Raw genomic sequence first — 15,700 nt, 5'->3', positions numbered from 1 at the left:
CGTCTCCGTAAGGTTGCACTGCAAAATTTTCAGATTGCTGAAAAAGGGCCAAATAATCTGCAATTTAAAGTTCCTTTCTGCATGTGAACAAAAATGTAGTTTGAAAATCTCATTTCTTTAAGACAACAACACATCTACATTTACATTTACATTTCTTTATTTAGCTGACGCTTTTATCCAAAGCAGCTTACAATTGCCAGAGCGTGCCTCTGGAGCAACGATGGGTTAAGAGTCTTGCTCAGGGACACAACGGTGGATGGGTCACAGTTGGAATCGAACCCTGGTATCTCACATTAAAGGCATCTAAAATGAATTACTGCACAAAACCTACACCAGATAAGAACAAGCTCAGATTAGAACAAGCTTGTTTTATCCTTTAGACCTGTTCTGAGTTTCTAGATGAGGGGAGTCTCAAAAAGTGGGGGATGTCAAAAGCTGGAAAAATATATAGCCTATATCTTCCCTTCCCTTTATTGCTGCAGCACCAGAAAAGATGACAAATTCAAACAAATTGTTCAGCTAAGAACTTTTTCTCTCCCTGGAAGCTCTTTCTGCCCATTTAAAAACATCTATGGTAATTTTTTCCAGTTATCTTTCTCACAATGTTCTGTAGAATGGACAGCTTGACGGGCATAGCAACAGTAACCAAGGGGGCAGGGGTTAATGAACAGTCATTTGAAAGTGAATCGTTTGAAAACATTCATACCAGAACATTGAACACATTTGAATAGTAATTAACCAACCAAAGCTTACAGGCAACTGCTAGCTAGTTAGTCAGATAGTTATGTTACAAATAAAAATGATGGATTTTAAATCCTGTACAAAGATAACAGATGCAAGAACTTCAACACCTCGTCAAGTCAAAACCTCAGGTAAGACTCCACTGTGAAATAATGATGGTAACTATGAGAGCTAACTTAGCTAACGTTAATTAACGTTAGTTACTAATCACAAAATGCATAAACAATATGCCCCTTTAAGAACATTTACTGTAGCTGTACTTACTGTAACTAAATTTATAATAGTATGTACAAAATAATCCCTGTGAGCAAAAAGCTCTGCAGGCTTCAGGTATTCAGACTGATGGTCAGTTGCTCCAAGCCATACAAGAAGGTGACGTAGACACTGTGACCCATTGATTTGTGGACTACTGTTTTGAGTTTGGCATTTTGGCATAGCCATCTTGGTTTTTTGGAACCAGAAGTGACCATATTTGGATGAGCTAGCTTGGTTGGCAAAGGGCATCTCTGATCCTGCAATGCTAAGTTTGGCTAGCAAAAACATGCTTAAAATAAAATGGACCTTCTGGAAAACAGTGTCTTTTAGTAACCAAATGCTGCATAAGATATTTTTGGGCAACGAAAATGTTAAAATTAACTTTCATGATTTGAAAACACACTGTGAAAGCGTCTAAATTCAAAGACAGCACTCATTAACAACTTCAAGGTTCATTAAATGCAGTGCTGTTAATCAAGCTTTTTTAGCTGGTGTACATAGTGCAGTGGATACCTACCTCTATTCTGATTGACAGGTCACCATGGCAGCGATCTGTCAACACAAGGTAGCCAAGCCCTAAAGCAGTTTATAGTCTTACTTTTGTCTAAATGGGACCATAATTCAAAAAATGAAAATCATGCTGTGTTGAAGACTTAAAACTAGCGATTGAATCCATAAACGCATTAGAAAAATGTTTACTGAGGTAATAAATAATAATAAAGTAATAATAATTAATAATAATAAAGTAGTGTCATTTTCTCACAGACTTCCATATGATCAGGTAAATTAAAGGCCACCATAAAATCATTTTCAAGGAGACACAGTAAGTTAAGCTAGTTGGAAAACAATTGTGGGCTAATCTGAAAATACTGCTAACAAGTCTCTAAAAGACCATTTTCATTCTCAGAGAAACAGACTGAAGACAAAAGTAGAAGACAAAAGCCATTGTCCAAGCCTGGACTGTCTCTGGAGGTAAAGCATGTTGTGTTGCCATTTATTTCTTCCCCCTGTAGTAAGACATTAATCTCCAAGCATCATGTTATTGTGGCTACAAAAACCATAAACCTGACAACTTTCACTTTTCATTAGCAAAGAAGGATTTTAAACTGGGAAACATGTTTCTTACGAGAATGTTTCATTTAATTTAATTCAACATAGTCTGTTTTTATTTTCCTGTCATTCAGAAAAAAATTGAACAGGAGAAGCGGAGGAGGCATGTTCTGATTAATGAGCACAACAGATTAACGTTTGCCGTGAAGACAAAAGAGGCTAAGTTGAAGGAGCTGCAAGAGCAGCTAAAAGCAATGAGCCTTCAGCCTACAAATTACAACTGTGAAGACACATGTGAGCAGGTAACTGTGCACCCAGAGACATTTGGCTTTTTTTGCCACTTGGGGGCACCAAAACAAGCTGAAAACATTGGACGGTATGCTGTATTATGACAACTTTCACTTTACACACAGTCATTTGAACCATCATTCATTTACAAATGTTGATTAGTGCAGCTTTATCTCAACATAATGCACTCAAGAGTCGCCCTCAAGACTTCACTGATGTCGTCTGTCAGTGTCAAACTGCATTTGACATGTCTGCACAAGCACCTCCCCAGGCCCACACTCTCTCCCTTTGAGGCTAGGGTTGCTGCTATTCTCTAAGTGCAGGTGTCACAGGTTGATTCTATCCACTGTGGCTCAGGCAAAGAGATATACAGATCAGTTCAGATCCTGTACTGTACCGCAGGATGAAATTCTTTTTACAGCAAGGCAACATAAAAATATATAAAAACACAAAATATACAGTTGACAACATTAAAAGTGCTGTTGCTATAACAGCAATACATGTTTTATGATGTCTATGGGAACATGAGCACTATTTATTTTTTGCACCATGGTCAAGGACGGCTAATGCTAGATGAGTTCATTTGTCTTTGTCTTTGTCTTTGTAGCATATCTTCTGTTAGCCTACTATTGCATCATCGATCACAAACGAATATGTTTTGCTTATTTTCTAATGTCAGCGTATACGACAGCTGGAGAACAACCTGGATAAGATGAAGCTGAAGACCACACAGGCTAAGAGAATCCAGACGGCCTATTGGCACATTCTTGAGCACCTGCAGCAGGTGAGCCATGCTGTTGCTGCTTTACTACAAGTAATCTAAACTGAAATAAGCTTCCGTTAGAGCCAACAGAAAGGGATCCTTTAAAAAATATAAGTCAAACAAGCAAAAAATAGTGTGTAAAAAAAGATTAAAGGAAGACTAACTCACGCCTACGCTATTCATCAAAAATACATTTTAATACAATTAATCTTGGAGGCCCTGCTCTCAATTTGCTGCAGTTGCTGCTTTGTGGAGAACACCCCAAATTTATGGCATGTTGTCTTGTTACGTTTTCATTGTCATAACTGTTGCATTTAAAGTTTTTGTACAAGCACGTTAATTGTATTTTTATTGATTTTGGTAAAATCAAACCACGCTTTCAAGAAGTGTGCTTCAGAAGAGTTGCCTGTTGGGTCTAACAGCATCTAAAACTCCCTCAACCCACACCTGATGGCAGAACCAGGGAAGCTGCTTTTGAAACACTTTTGTTGCGCTATGGAACAGTTCAACCTAAGACCTTAACAAATGCATCTGTAAGCAACCAGTAACAATTTAAGACCATCTGTTCTGTTGGGGACCAAAACGTTAAGAGAGGAAAGCATCCCAGCAACATATTGATTATTAAGTCCACACTCCAAACTGGCTGAATTCTGGGCATGCATATTGAATCATGTTATTACATTATCAACATACAAAGACTGTATTTTTTACCTGTTGAAGAGGCAAGATCAGCGTATTTCTCCAGTTTGATAACCACAAATGGTAACATCTTATTAGAGGTTATCGATTCTATTGTGAGAGGCTCCTCCACCTCTGCTGGTTCTGAATTAGTGGAAGAATATCTTTATTATTTTGTTAAAAAGGTGGAAAGTATTGAGACTCCCCTCACCCCCCACCCACCATTTCTAAAATATACTTCTTTTTGGAGAAAGTTATTGCCTTTCAACTGATCACAGAATTTTCGATTGAGCTCTACATAGTAGGCTACTGATGGCCTAATTCCCAACCTGCTTTTTCCCATTTCACTAATGGTAAGTTCACCAACTCCCCAAGGGTCAATCTTGTATTTGTTAATAATAATTATAATAATGATAATAATAATAATAACAATAATATAAATTAATAATATAAATTTTTTATACCTATTGCAATTTATCTTTTTGTGAAGCACTTTCTAACATTGTCAAGAAAATAGCTGTATAAATAATGCGTCAATACAGAACCATTGTCTCATTCTGTTGTTGCCGCTGTTGTTTTGTATTTGTAATGTGGTCAGGAGGTCCGTGGTATGTACAAGGTCCTGGACCAGAAAGCGCATGCAGTTGCCGTTGGACAGGCAGAGGTGGACAAAGCAACCCAAAAGTTCCAGTCAGCAGCAGCTGCTGCAGATAGCACACTGGTAAGACCTCACCACCACAATCCTAGCCTAACCCAGCTGACTACAGCAAGAAGGTCTGATGTGGATTTCAGTGTTTGGAGGCTTAGAGGAGTCAGAAGCTTCACTGGATGCCTTAGAAAATGAGAAGCAGTTTCTCTTCACAGTGTGTATACATGATCCTGATTACAAATATTTTCAAATAATCTAGTGATGGATTGTGTTGGGATCTGTGGTCAAAAGTGCATTAAACTGCTTTTCAAATGATCTGTACAATTCTCAGAGCAACATACGGTGTAAATCCCCACATGCTTAATATTTGAGCCACCTGTCACAGCGTTTAAAACATATATGTTTTGTGGGTATAATTAGTAATATGTTTGTTCAGAATTTTTGAGTAACTTACAGTAACTTTACAGGTGCTACTCCTCAGCTATCATTTCTCAAACACATTTACACCACATGGGGCAAAAGTGAGTTTTACATTGGCACCACACTTATTGGTCATGCGGCAGACACGTCATAAAGGGACAACAAACCTCTCATATAGAAGAGAAAATGTAGAAGTAGACTGCATGTGTTGGTTTGGTTTGGTCAGAGGGAGAGGTGGAGACAATGTTAGTCATGACTTGATTTCTCAAGTCTTCTACTAGTTTGTGATTTTCTTTCTCTCCAACCCATCAGGGCAAAATGGTTTGGGTGGAAAATGAGACAATGGAAAAGAAAAGTAAAATGGATAGTGAGCTGGGCGAACTGACGGCAGAAGAAAATGAGCTGAAACGGAACATGAAAACACTTGGACGTCTTAGCCCCAAAGGGCAGAGCAGGCTGAAGGAGCGGGTAAGAATGGAAAAAGAATGAATCTTAGATTTAGATGAAGACGAATAAGATAAATCAATTTGTAAAGAAGTGATTGATTAAGGTTATATCTTTTTTCACAAGCAGGAAATTGAGGAAAAAGCACAGTCAATTCCTGTCACAGGTAATGCAACAAAGAACTTATTTTATTCAGCTGTCTGTCACTGTAGTCATGCTTTGCTGTTGTAGGTGGTAAAATCTTTAAACGCTAATTATCTTATCCCGGTCAACCAATTGTCTGCCGTGGTGGTGATATATCAAAAACTGTACAGGTACCTTTAAATTAAAAGCAGGATTAGCCACTACACATGTATCAAATAAGGAACATGAATAAATTAACATGGGTGGCAAGTGGATAAATCATAAAATAAATACAAATAAATAAATCATCAAAATAAGTGCTTTATGATGAACCCATTATCAGTTAATCCATTATAAAACATATCAAAATAAAACTTACAGTACTATAACCACTGAACAATCATTTTACTGGGACATATTTTGCCTATCCAATTTTATTTTCACCCAATGGTTTTATGTTCTATTTGTTTTGTTTCATTTCCATGTCTCATTGTATTTTATGTGCACTTGTGAAGTATAACTGGGCCCATATTCAAGAAACTACTAAAGAGAAAGATACCCCTTTACTCTCAAAGGTAAAGGTATTTATCAAAGTGTTGTTAAATTTAAGAGAGCTCTAGATATCTCTGAAGTTGGTTAAGAGTAGATCCTAGATAACTGTAGGTCGGATACAGAAGCAGAACTCACCTTCTGAGACATGTTTTGGTGCAAATTATTATTGGTCACTATAAATAATATGTTTGTTAAAAGTACACTATATGTAATTCAGATGTATATTTGAACATTTGATGTTTTGATGACATTTTTCAATGATGCAAACAACACTATTAAAGCTCACATTAATTTAGTTTGCAGTCACTTTCCATGCATCTTTTCCATGCAGCTTTCAACCTCATCTCATGGTCTTCACTAGCCTCTCAATTTTCAGATCTCAGTTGTCTGGGTTTTTTTCAAACTAGTTATTCCAAGATTACAAAGGTGAACTTTCATATCTGTACTTCTTGATTCTTTTGTAAATAAAGTCACAGAACCTAAAATAAAAACAAAACAAAAACAGAAATTAAAATAGCAAGGGAGCACTTCACACTCCCATCACATTCAAATATTAGCACTCGTCCATTAATGTAACAAAGCCATACCTCTGTATAATATTCTACAATACTGTAGGAATAAATTATATAATCTCGTAGTTAAAGTGTTGATATGTGTTCTGTGTACCTCTGCAGATCATCAGTACTATGACATCTGTGGTGCTTCCCAGTCTGACATGAAACTGGTAGAGGATATGGAGGCTCTGAGAGAGATTCTGGGCTGTGCTGACATACAGGTAGTCAATTCAATTCAAGTCAAATTTACATCTACCATTAATGAAGCAGTTTTAGTGGACACGTCCCCTTCAAAGTGCTACACATGCTACAAATACACAAATAAATCAGCAAGGACACAACAAATGAAATAAGAGGTAAAACTATGAACTAATGCAATATACATTAGTGTAGCTTATGTGTTGAAATCCTGGCACAGGAAATAACTACAGAGCCCTCTGTGACCTATAACTGAACTCTTTTTTTAATTAATAAGCCACTGTGGGAATTGCATTGGGTGATTATGTGGTTCATTTGTCTGATCAGGGCTACCATGTTTCATTGTGTTCACATTGTTCTTATTTTGAGTAGGTTATACAAAACTCAATAGTCCTAGAGCGCTACGATTTGTAAAACCAACAGTATTCTGCATTTATACAATTATGTCCATGACATGATGCTGTGATCATACAAAATTCAATAATCACTATATTCGCTATACATGTGTCGCTTAGTCGAGAGTTAGATTTGAAGATTGATGTCATGTTCATGTCTGTTTGGTTAGCAGCCAGTTAGCTTAGCCTAGCTTAGCATATAGCCTGGAAGGGGGGGAAAGCTAGCCTGGCTCTGTGTAGCGTTAATGACCTCTGCCTCCAAGCTCCATAAAGTTCACTAATGAAAACGTTATACCTTGTTTGTTTAGTACAAAAAAGTTCAAAGTTTTATGGAGTGCGATTTCCTGGAGTCTTGTTGTCACTGAGGTTGCCCGTCAGTAGAGATATCAGGAAGATACTGCACCCAACCAAGAAATAAGCCACCTAAATGTTGTTAGCTTTGGACAGAGTCAGGCAACGTGTGTCCCACGTTGTTTCTAGTCTCTATGCTAAGCTAGCCGGCTTCTGGCTTCATGTTTAGCACGCAGACATGAAAGTGGTATTAATCTTCTCATATAAGTCTCAGCAACAAAATGCAAAAAACAACTATTCCTTGAAAGACATTCACAAAAGGGATGCATCATATGATTATAAGTGAGTCTTTGGGCACCAAAGAACTCATTTTTAGATTAGCTTTTATTGTATGCTTTTGTTTTGCAGCAGTCTCTGGATTTATTAAGTCACAATTATAGTCATTTCTCCTCATTTGTATTGACGCACTGTAAATAAGCCCTTGGCTGCATTTAACGGCATTGACAGCGCACATGCCTGCAAAATTCTTGATATCAATCCAAGCTCCTTAATATGATGTGAGGTGACCAGAGAGCCTGTGTAAACCACTGTTGTGTGCCTTTCTTAATAGGATCTAGTTAACAAGGTGGTGTCACAGCAAGCCACCAAGGAGCAGCTCCAAACTGAGGTAACCCACTGTGAGGAACTCGTCAGGCAGGAGGCCAAAACCCTGGCTGATCTAGAGCTCCTGAACACAGAACTCAAGTTCAATGCCAAACCTACAACTACAAGGTATACTGTCAATGAAACTCTGCTACACAGTCTGAGTTATCCAGTGTTCACATTATCTTTAGTTGTTTCTAACTTTATATAGTAAAATATGTGTTAGATGTAGAGCCAAAATGTGGTGCCCAGTTGGATTATCACAGATGGTCACCTAACATATCTTATCTTTACTTTGGCATATCAATTTTCCTTAAAAAAAAAGGCAATTTAAGTAGAGCTGACACTATTATTCGACTGACTAAACTGATTATTATATACTGACAAATTGAACATTACTGTGCAACAATTTTGTTTGTTGTAGCTTCTAAAATGTTTGCTACCTTTTCTGGTTTTTCATAGTCTTCTGTGTAGGTAAACTAAATATATCTAACTCTTGGCTATGACAACCTGGACTCTGCAAAATTGTAATGGGCAATGTTCACTATTTTATAGACCAAATGTTTATTCAAATAATTGAGAAAATAACATGTTTTTTATGGTGACGGCACCCAGAGGAAATCTTCGCAAACACGTGTGGTGCCTAAACAATAATGCTGCGATGACACTGCTACAGTGCTATTTTGAACTGTTATGAGTCAAATGCATAAATATTGGATACTACACATGCAGAGAACATGCAAGCTCCACATAGAAAGGCCCTGAGGAGACCACTGAGCTGCTGTGCTGCCTAAAACAATATAAATAAAAATAATAATTCTATAGTAATACTGCTAATAATAAAAATTGGAACTTTTTAAAATCCATATTACAAGTTGCTTCACAAAGGCAGCAAAATAAAACATCTGGTTTTAGAAGAAAACCGATACAAAAACAAGAAAAACATTTGAAGGCAACATTGTAGTTGAGCCGTTTTGTATTAGTGACAGTTTAAGACCTAATACTAGGATAAATTACTTGAACTCGTAGTGTTTCTTGTCATGTCACAAAGCCTATTCTAGATGCTGGACTTGCCAAACGCTATGAGCCATCACTCTGGATTACTGTATCTGTCTTTTTAACTCACATGGCATGTACTAGTTTAATGCCTGTGGCTATGTGGAGGGTGTGATAATGAGGGTGATGATTATTTACAAGCATCTGGCAGCCCTGGTAGGCCCCTTGTGGCTGGATTTATCAGTCTGGCACAGCGGGGAAATCAACAACATCCTCTTGTGGGGTGATTATGCCAGATTGATGTCTCTGCTGATTTCTCCTGAGATGTTTTCACAATCCCCTCTCACGTCACCTTAGGCTATTCTCCAGTTGTGTTGTTACACAGTGACATTTTCAATATCTGATCCACTTGATGCACTCGTCACTTAATCTTCTTAAACATCTGGGACAGGGACAGTTTGAAATAATATCACGAAAGTGTGAGACGTCTTCAAATGGGGCCATCCAAACTTTTATCCTATGCATTGCGACATTTTACTGCCATGTGTTGCTTTTATTACATGAAGAGAGAGGGGCTATCTTACAAAAAAACTCCATCTGGTTATTTTAAGGTTTGACAAGCTGAAGGAACAAATGCAGCCAAAGCTGAGTCAGAAAGTGGATCATGTTCAGCGACTTCAGGCCAAGCTGCAGCAGTCTCAGGGTCTGTTGGACACTGTTGAGCAGGGGGTGACCAATGTCTACTTCAGGATGAGCTGCGTACCTGTGGAGGTTTGGACCAAACACTCTGTCACATTACTTATTGTACTAGGGCTGGACGATATGGCCCAAAATTTTATCACGATAAAGATTTTCATATCTTTCGATATCAATAATTATCACGATAAGTATCAAATCGTTATTTCTATTTAAATTCTAAATTATGGTCAACACTAGATGCTAAACAGTGGATCACTTCACAAATCTGAGTTAGAACATAATTATGATAAAATCTTTGTCAACAAATATGCACGAGTCAAATTAAGTAAAAGCTTTTTTCAGTCCCTTTCCCCCCACAAAATAAACAAAAAATAAGTTCTAATTTGTATATAATTCAAGTTAATAAAGTCAAACATTTATTGAATATTTATTGAACATTTGTTATATTGTTATTGAAAAAAATTATATTGCAATAATTATTGTCTTTTTGTTGTAAAACTGTCTTCAAAAAACAGATTAGGATTTTTCCAGGTCTATGTGAATGCAGTGCTAACATGCCACATGTAACTTGAAAGAGATAACAGCTGCTGTAACTTTTCCCCCTCTCCACACTGGCCATGAAGCAAGTCCCCAGATCTCTTTTCAAGGAACTAAAAGGTTCCTTCAGCCCATTGTTGTGTGCGTTTCCACCATGGTCTAAAGACCTGCGAAGATTAGGCAAATTAACCAGCTGACGTAGGCTGTAGGCCTATATGCCATGCAAAGCGATGCAGGCATCATTATTTAGTAACGACTATCCATGAGCAAAATTTATAAATGAACATCAGATTTGACTGGAATATAGTGAAAAACTATACGCTATGCTGGACCATTGTGCGGGAGTATAATGAAGAGACACATAAACAAAAGTTGCTACAATTTTAATAACAAACTGGATAAAGCCATCAAATTCTTAAAAGAACTCCAGCACAGAGAAAGCACCAAAAAAATAACATTGTGACATTTTGGAAGGTTATTAAAACATTTCCAGCCAACAAGAGCTGCAGATAAGCTGCAGCACTCACGTCTGTGTCGCCTGAGCGTCGGAGGAACGGGATGTTTAACAAGCTTTATTACCTGCTGTAATCAGCTGTTCCACTTGTTTTGGAGTGGAGGAGGAGACCGACTTCAGCTCTGTGTAGAAACCTCCTCACTGATGAAAACTTAAAACAACAACTTCGGACCCAGTATTTAGCGTAATTCCATAAGCAGTTAGCTGTAAACACACTGCTGCACAACTGCAACCAATACATTTAATGCCAACATACGATCTCAGGCGGACATCAGCGATACTTGTGTGGCTATCTGATTGTTGATTGTGATTTATTGGTTTGCAGACAAGATGGAAAAGAGAGGAGCAGTCGTATAAAAACAGCCGACATGCTCGATTTAAAGCCAGAAGCCTCTACTCACCCATTCAGGAACTCACTGCAAGGCAAACTCCAACTCCCAAAGTACCGGTACTTTCGGAAAGTACTACCCCCCGAGCAGGAACTTTTTTGGGGGTAAAATAAAGACCCTAGAACTACATTTACACACTGGTCCCTTCGGTGGCAACGCAGTGAAGGTTCCTAGTTCCGGGGTATAGTTCCTTTGGTCGAAACACAGCTTAAGTTACACTGTGTGAGGATGAATTTGAGTTTAAAAGCACGATAGCTGCCCTAAAGTCTGGTGGTGTGGCTGCAGAAACTCTTATATGTCTTCCCAGAAGGCAGCAGGGTGAACAGGCTGTGGTTGGGTGGGTACTGTCCTTTAGTATCCTTTGGGCTCTGCTTGGAAGATATGTACCAAGTTGTTTTAATCACCCGCTGCAAACACTCCTCCCATTCATTTGTACTTTGCATTGTGAGATAATATTTTATACAGACATTCATGTTCCCCTCAGAAAAAATTGTAATCACTTTGCTGATCCTCTGACTTTTCATCAAGTGCCATCATTATGTAAACATGATCATTTGTCCAATTACTTTTGTTTATGACCAAATACTAGCAAAACCAATGACATTCCCATCAACTCAGCTGTACTTTGTATTTAGCTATAACTAGCAAATGTTAGCATGCTATCATGCTTGATAGTGAATTTGGTAAACACTGCTAAACATTAGCATGTTAGCATTGTCACTGTGAGCATGCCGATGTTAGCATTGAGCTCAAAGCCCTGCTGTGCCTAGCATGGCTGTGGACTCTTAGTGTTGTTATCTGCTGATACCAATATTGGGAAAACTACTACTTAAAGGAGCCAAGAATTAATATAACATCATCAATACCATTGACTGCATGCTTCCATGTGTTTCTCATGAGTTTCTGTAGTGCAAACGAGTGCAAGATACACTTTGTTAAAGTTTTTACACACACAAGTCAAAAGGCTCTCTTACAATATTTAGATTGAACCCCAGAGAAAGATAGGCTTCGTCGTAATATGAGTTTGACTGTTGTGTTTGCTAGACTAGCATTACCACTTTTCCTCTTTGTGAAGTCTGTCCATCTTTACATGTTGTTTTGCTGTCTGAGTAAATCTTGCAATCCTGAATTTTGCTAACTCTTGTCACAATCAGAGCACTTATTAGCATTTTAACTTGTCATCTCAGGGAAAACAACACTAACTATCTGACATATTCAACAAATCTTTGACTCTTTTTCAGGGGTTGCCCAGCGCGTCCAGTACTAACAGCACAGACAAACTGGGGGACATCAGCGCCCGTCTACCAACATTACTGCAAATAGCCTCAAAGCAGAAACCTGAGATCAGCGGTCTGGACAAAGAGAGGGTGCTACAATTCTCTGATACTTTCTATCTGCTCTCCGTTTGGGTCTGACCAAAACACCCTTTAAAGGATGGGACAGGTTAATGTGCTGCATCTGATATTTTATATTGATGTTATCATTATAGTGTTAGTAGTCCTTTAGCACTAACACTGATGTTAATAATTGTGTAATGAAGTTACCCAGATTTTGTGCAGATTCTCAGCAACATTAAATTTGACTATTTGCTTCATCAGTTATGACAGATTTCTTTAGTAATTATTAAATGAGCACTGACATTTTGGAGAACAAATTTTAACCAGTCTTGCATGAGAAGATAGGATATACAGTATTTATAAAAGTGTGTTTTTGGAAGGTTTCCAAATGTATCTATTATCTGTCCCTACACATAAATCAAGATATCCTTTTAAAGGTGTCAGAAATCAATTTCGGTTTAAATTCCCTGTCCATTGTCAATATAAAAACATTTTTAAAATAGTACTTGTTGTTTATAATGTCTTACTCTTTTGGGAAAAGATTCAAATTGTTTAAAAGGTGTGACCATGAGTTGTGTCTAGTTATTGTGTTAACCCCCACAGCCTTTGCCTCTGCGTCTTCTTGATTAGGTTTACAGTTTGCTGGAACAGCTCAACATGATGGGGATGAGGAACAACAAGAGACAAACTACCCCTCTAGGTGAGGAGAAACCTACAGAACTGGATGCATCCAGCAGCTTATAAGGCACAATACAAATGTCTTACAAATGTTTCAATAGCACAAACATTGCCAAAATGGTAGAATAGGTTAGAGCAAACTAGCTACAGTGTTTCCCATTAATTAATCATACTGTGGCAGCCCACTACAGTCAAATTTTTTCCGCCATAGTTTCAAAATTAACCGACTGTTTCTCAATCTGCGTTCTTGTACTTGGCGAACTCGGTATTGAGAAACAGCTAACCACTTTTCTTTAGAGGTAATTAAGGCAATGTTAACTAAGGCCCCGGACCCCCTTAGAGGGTCAGTGTCTACCCACCATAGTCTCATAAAATCCTGTGGGAAACACTGTAGCAGTTAGTAGGCTCTTTGCCAATGTTTAGAAGAAAAATCCAAACTGACCCTCTGCTGAGAGACAGTCGGTACGGATGGTCAGCTGTAATCCAACAATCAGCACAAATACAGGTCTGCCATGGTTTAGAAGCTGTTGGGACACAGGTGTCTCTGTCCCCAGTCAAGGTTGTGTGTGGCTGGTCAGTGTACTTAGTGTACTCAGTGGTAAAATAGGGGACACCCTGGTAAGCTATCTGAAGCTTGTATATAGTTGCCCAAACACTAAGCAAATAGTAGACCTGTATTTAAAGTACATATTGTTTTGTATAAGATATTGTCTAGATAACACTACAAGTAAATGAAGCACATGGAATCTACAGTATCATTTCTAACCTACATACAGAAAGCCTTCAGAGCAAAACTACCCTAATCCTAACTACCCAGTGGTCCCGAGAAATTAATAACATCAGTGTAGAATTAGTTAAATAGGTACAATACAATAAATAGAGACATCTGGCAATTGGAAATAACAGTACTTTTTAAACCAGAATGGAAAGACTCATTTAAAAACTAGTTTAGTCCTGAGCTGTTTAGGGAATTCAAGCTTGAACATAATTGAGTAGTAACAGCTGTCTTAAGCTTTTTTTTAAATAAGTAAATATCAGGAATGCATTGTGCAGATGTCTTGACTGAGAATCTGCCTTTCATACTTTACCCCATCTTACAGACACTCCCCAGCTTAGTGAGGATGAAGAAGAGTGCGTTCCGTCCCGCGAGGACATCAAACGCAACAGCAGTAAACTGATTGAATCCAAGCAGAAGAAGAAGAATAAGTCCTCGAGGAAAGGCAAGAGGAAGCAGTAGAGATATAGACCACAGAGTGGGTATAAAAAGGCTAATGAAATAAACAATAAAGAAGCTAGAAGTTTCTGCTTTTGTTGACTGTGATTGACACTGATCCACAGTGTACCAATTCTGAATCCCACTTCAACTTATGATGATGAAAGAGTGATTCTATCAGAATTCAAAATTTCTTTGGACTTTTATAGTGAGCAACTGAGTGTATTTTTTATTTTTAAGTGAATTTATTCAAACCAGGCTAAGGACAGTATGCAGTTAATGTCCCTCCATGAATATACCTTTTATTTAACTAAATGTAAGCACAAACCTTGTTTAAAACTGCAGAGCTTATATTGAACCACTAGGTGGGAGCATTGTGCAACTAATCTAAAGGGAAGGGACACACATGTTGAGCGTGGTGGCGAGTTTATCTAACTGAAGGATGACTGGACTGACTCTCAGCTGAAGGGGAAGGGAGTCTGGCAAGGAGCAAGTCTGTCCAGCTGAAAATTAGCATAATTATAGGCATCTGGTCATTATCCTGGATATGAAACATTATTTATTTTTATATTTGGTACACGCATTTCTCAATAGCGAGTTCACTTTTTGGAAACTCCTTACACAGTAAGCGCAACAACAGTCCATTGGCATGGTTTGATGTCTAGGACTTAGTATACAATACTTAGTATACAGCTCTCAAACAACAGTATTGCATGCTGACCTAGAGCTTAAGTAGAACTGGGTCAGGTTAACACGGTGTAACAGGGAACTGTTACTACTGAGCTGTAGAATTTTGGGCAGAAATTGAAAAATGTGGCACAATGCTGGATTTAATGTCTTTAACATAAGAAAGATAAGGCGTTCCACTACATCTGTTTTGAGATTTGAGTCTCCTTTATAAAGTCATGATTAAAAAAAAAAGATATTTAAAAGTGCAAATATCATACTGACTAAAAATTGTTAGAAAAACAAAGGTTTTAAGGCTGGATAACAGATTGGATAACACTAGCAGTGTGTACCATGGTCACCAGTGTGGATCTAGGGCATGATGTGACTCAGTGACATGACTTATTTTCTGTAGAGACCAGAGACCTCTCCTCTGCTGTTGTCAGGCGAGAGGCTGAAGTGGGAGGAGATGAACGGGCATGTGGAAAAGCCATTTGAAAGACAGTTGAAGGAAAATCAGAAAAGCCCCAGAGTGGAATAAAATATTTTTAATTTCACACCAACATACACTGCAAATACTATATTTCTCAGTAAGTCTAGTATAATCTCATCACATTGCTAAATATAG

General features: G+C 38.0%; 1 protein-coding gene across 7 annotated transcripts; it reads left to right on the top strand.

Moving 5' to 3' along the window:
* The first annotated feature begins 678 nt into the window (after positions 1-678).
* On the top strand, positions 679-14,494 carry LOC123961062 (putative uncharacterized protein MYH16). 7 transcript variants are annotated; one of them, XM_046036177.1, is made up of 15 exons: positions 684-872; positions 1,762-1,819; positions 1,904-1,968; positions 2,181-2,348; positions 3,014-3,118; positions 4,374-4,496; positions 5,157-5,312; positions 5,415-5,454; positions 6,638-6,738; positions 8,012-8,172; positions 9,651-9,810; positions 11,115-11,282; positions 12,420-12,545; positions 13,146-13,215; positions 14,294-14,494. In XM_046036177.1, the coding sequence occupies exons 4-15, from the start codon at positions 2,301-2,303 to the stop codon at positions 14,428-14,430; spliced, it is 1,395 nt and encodes a 464-aa protein (XP_045892133.1). In that variant the 5' UTR covers positions 684-872; positions 1,762-1,819; positions 1,904-1,968; positions 2,181-2,300; the 3' UTR covers positions 14,431-14,494. The 7 variants fall into 7 exon arrangements, 6 of the variants coding, with proteins under 6 accessions (XP_045892131.1, XP_045892133.1, XP_045892130.1 ...); XR_006822651.1 differs by lacking the exon at positions 1,762-1,819 and having other exon boundaries at positions 12,420-12,621; positions 14,294-14,366; XM_046036174.1 differs by lacking the exon at positions 1,762-1,819 and having other exon boundaries at positions 686-872; positions 11,115-11,237.
* Positions 14,495-15,700: the final 1,206 nt, after the last annotated feature.

Source organism: Micropterus dolomieu, linkage group LG21 (genome assembly GCF_021292245.1).
Source record: "Micropterus dolomieu isolate WLL.071019.BEF.003 ecotype Adirondacks linkage group LG21, ASM2129224v1, whole genome shotgun sequence".
Classification (NCBI taxonomy): domain Eukaryota; kingdom Metazoa; phylum Chordata; class Actinopteri; order Centrarchiformes; family Centrarchidae; genus Micropterus; species Micropterus dolomieu.
This window is presented reverse-complemented; position numbering and strand designations above follow the sequence as displayed.

What these genes read in the sequence shown, in the direction of transcription:
- LOC123961062 (XM_046036172.1), top strand. Translation starts at nt 785, where the DNA reads ATGTTACAAATAAAAATGATGGATTTTAAATCCTGTACAAAGATAACA. An exon ending in TCGTCAAGTCAAAACCTCAG is followed by an intron (nt 873 to 1,903) that starts GTAAGACTCCAC and finishes TTTCATTCTCAG; the next exon opens with AGAAACAGACTGAAGACAAA. An exon ending in GAGCAGGAACTTTTTTGGGG is followed by an intron (nt 11,283 to 12,419) that starts GTAAAATAAAGA and finishes ACTCTTTTTCAG; the next exon opens with GGGTTGCCCAGCGCGTCCAG.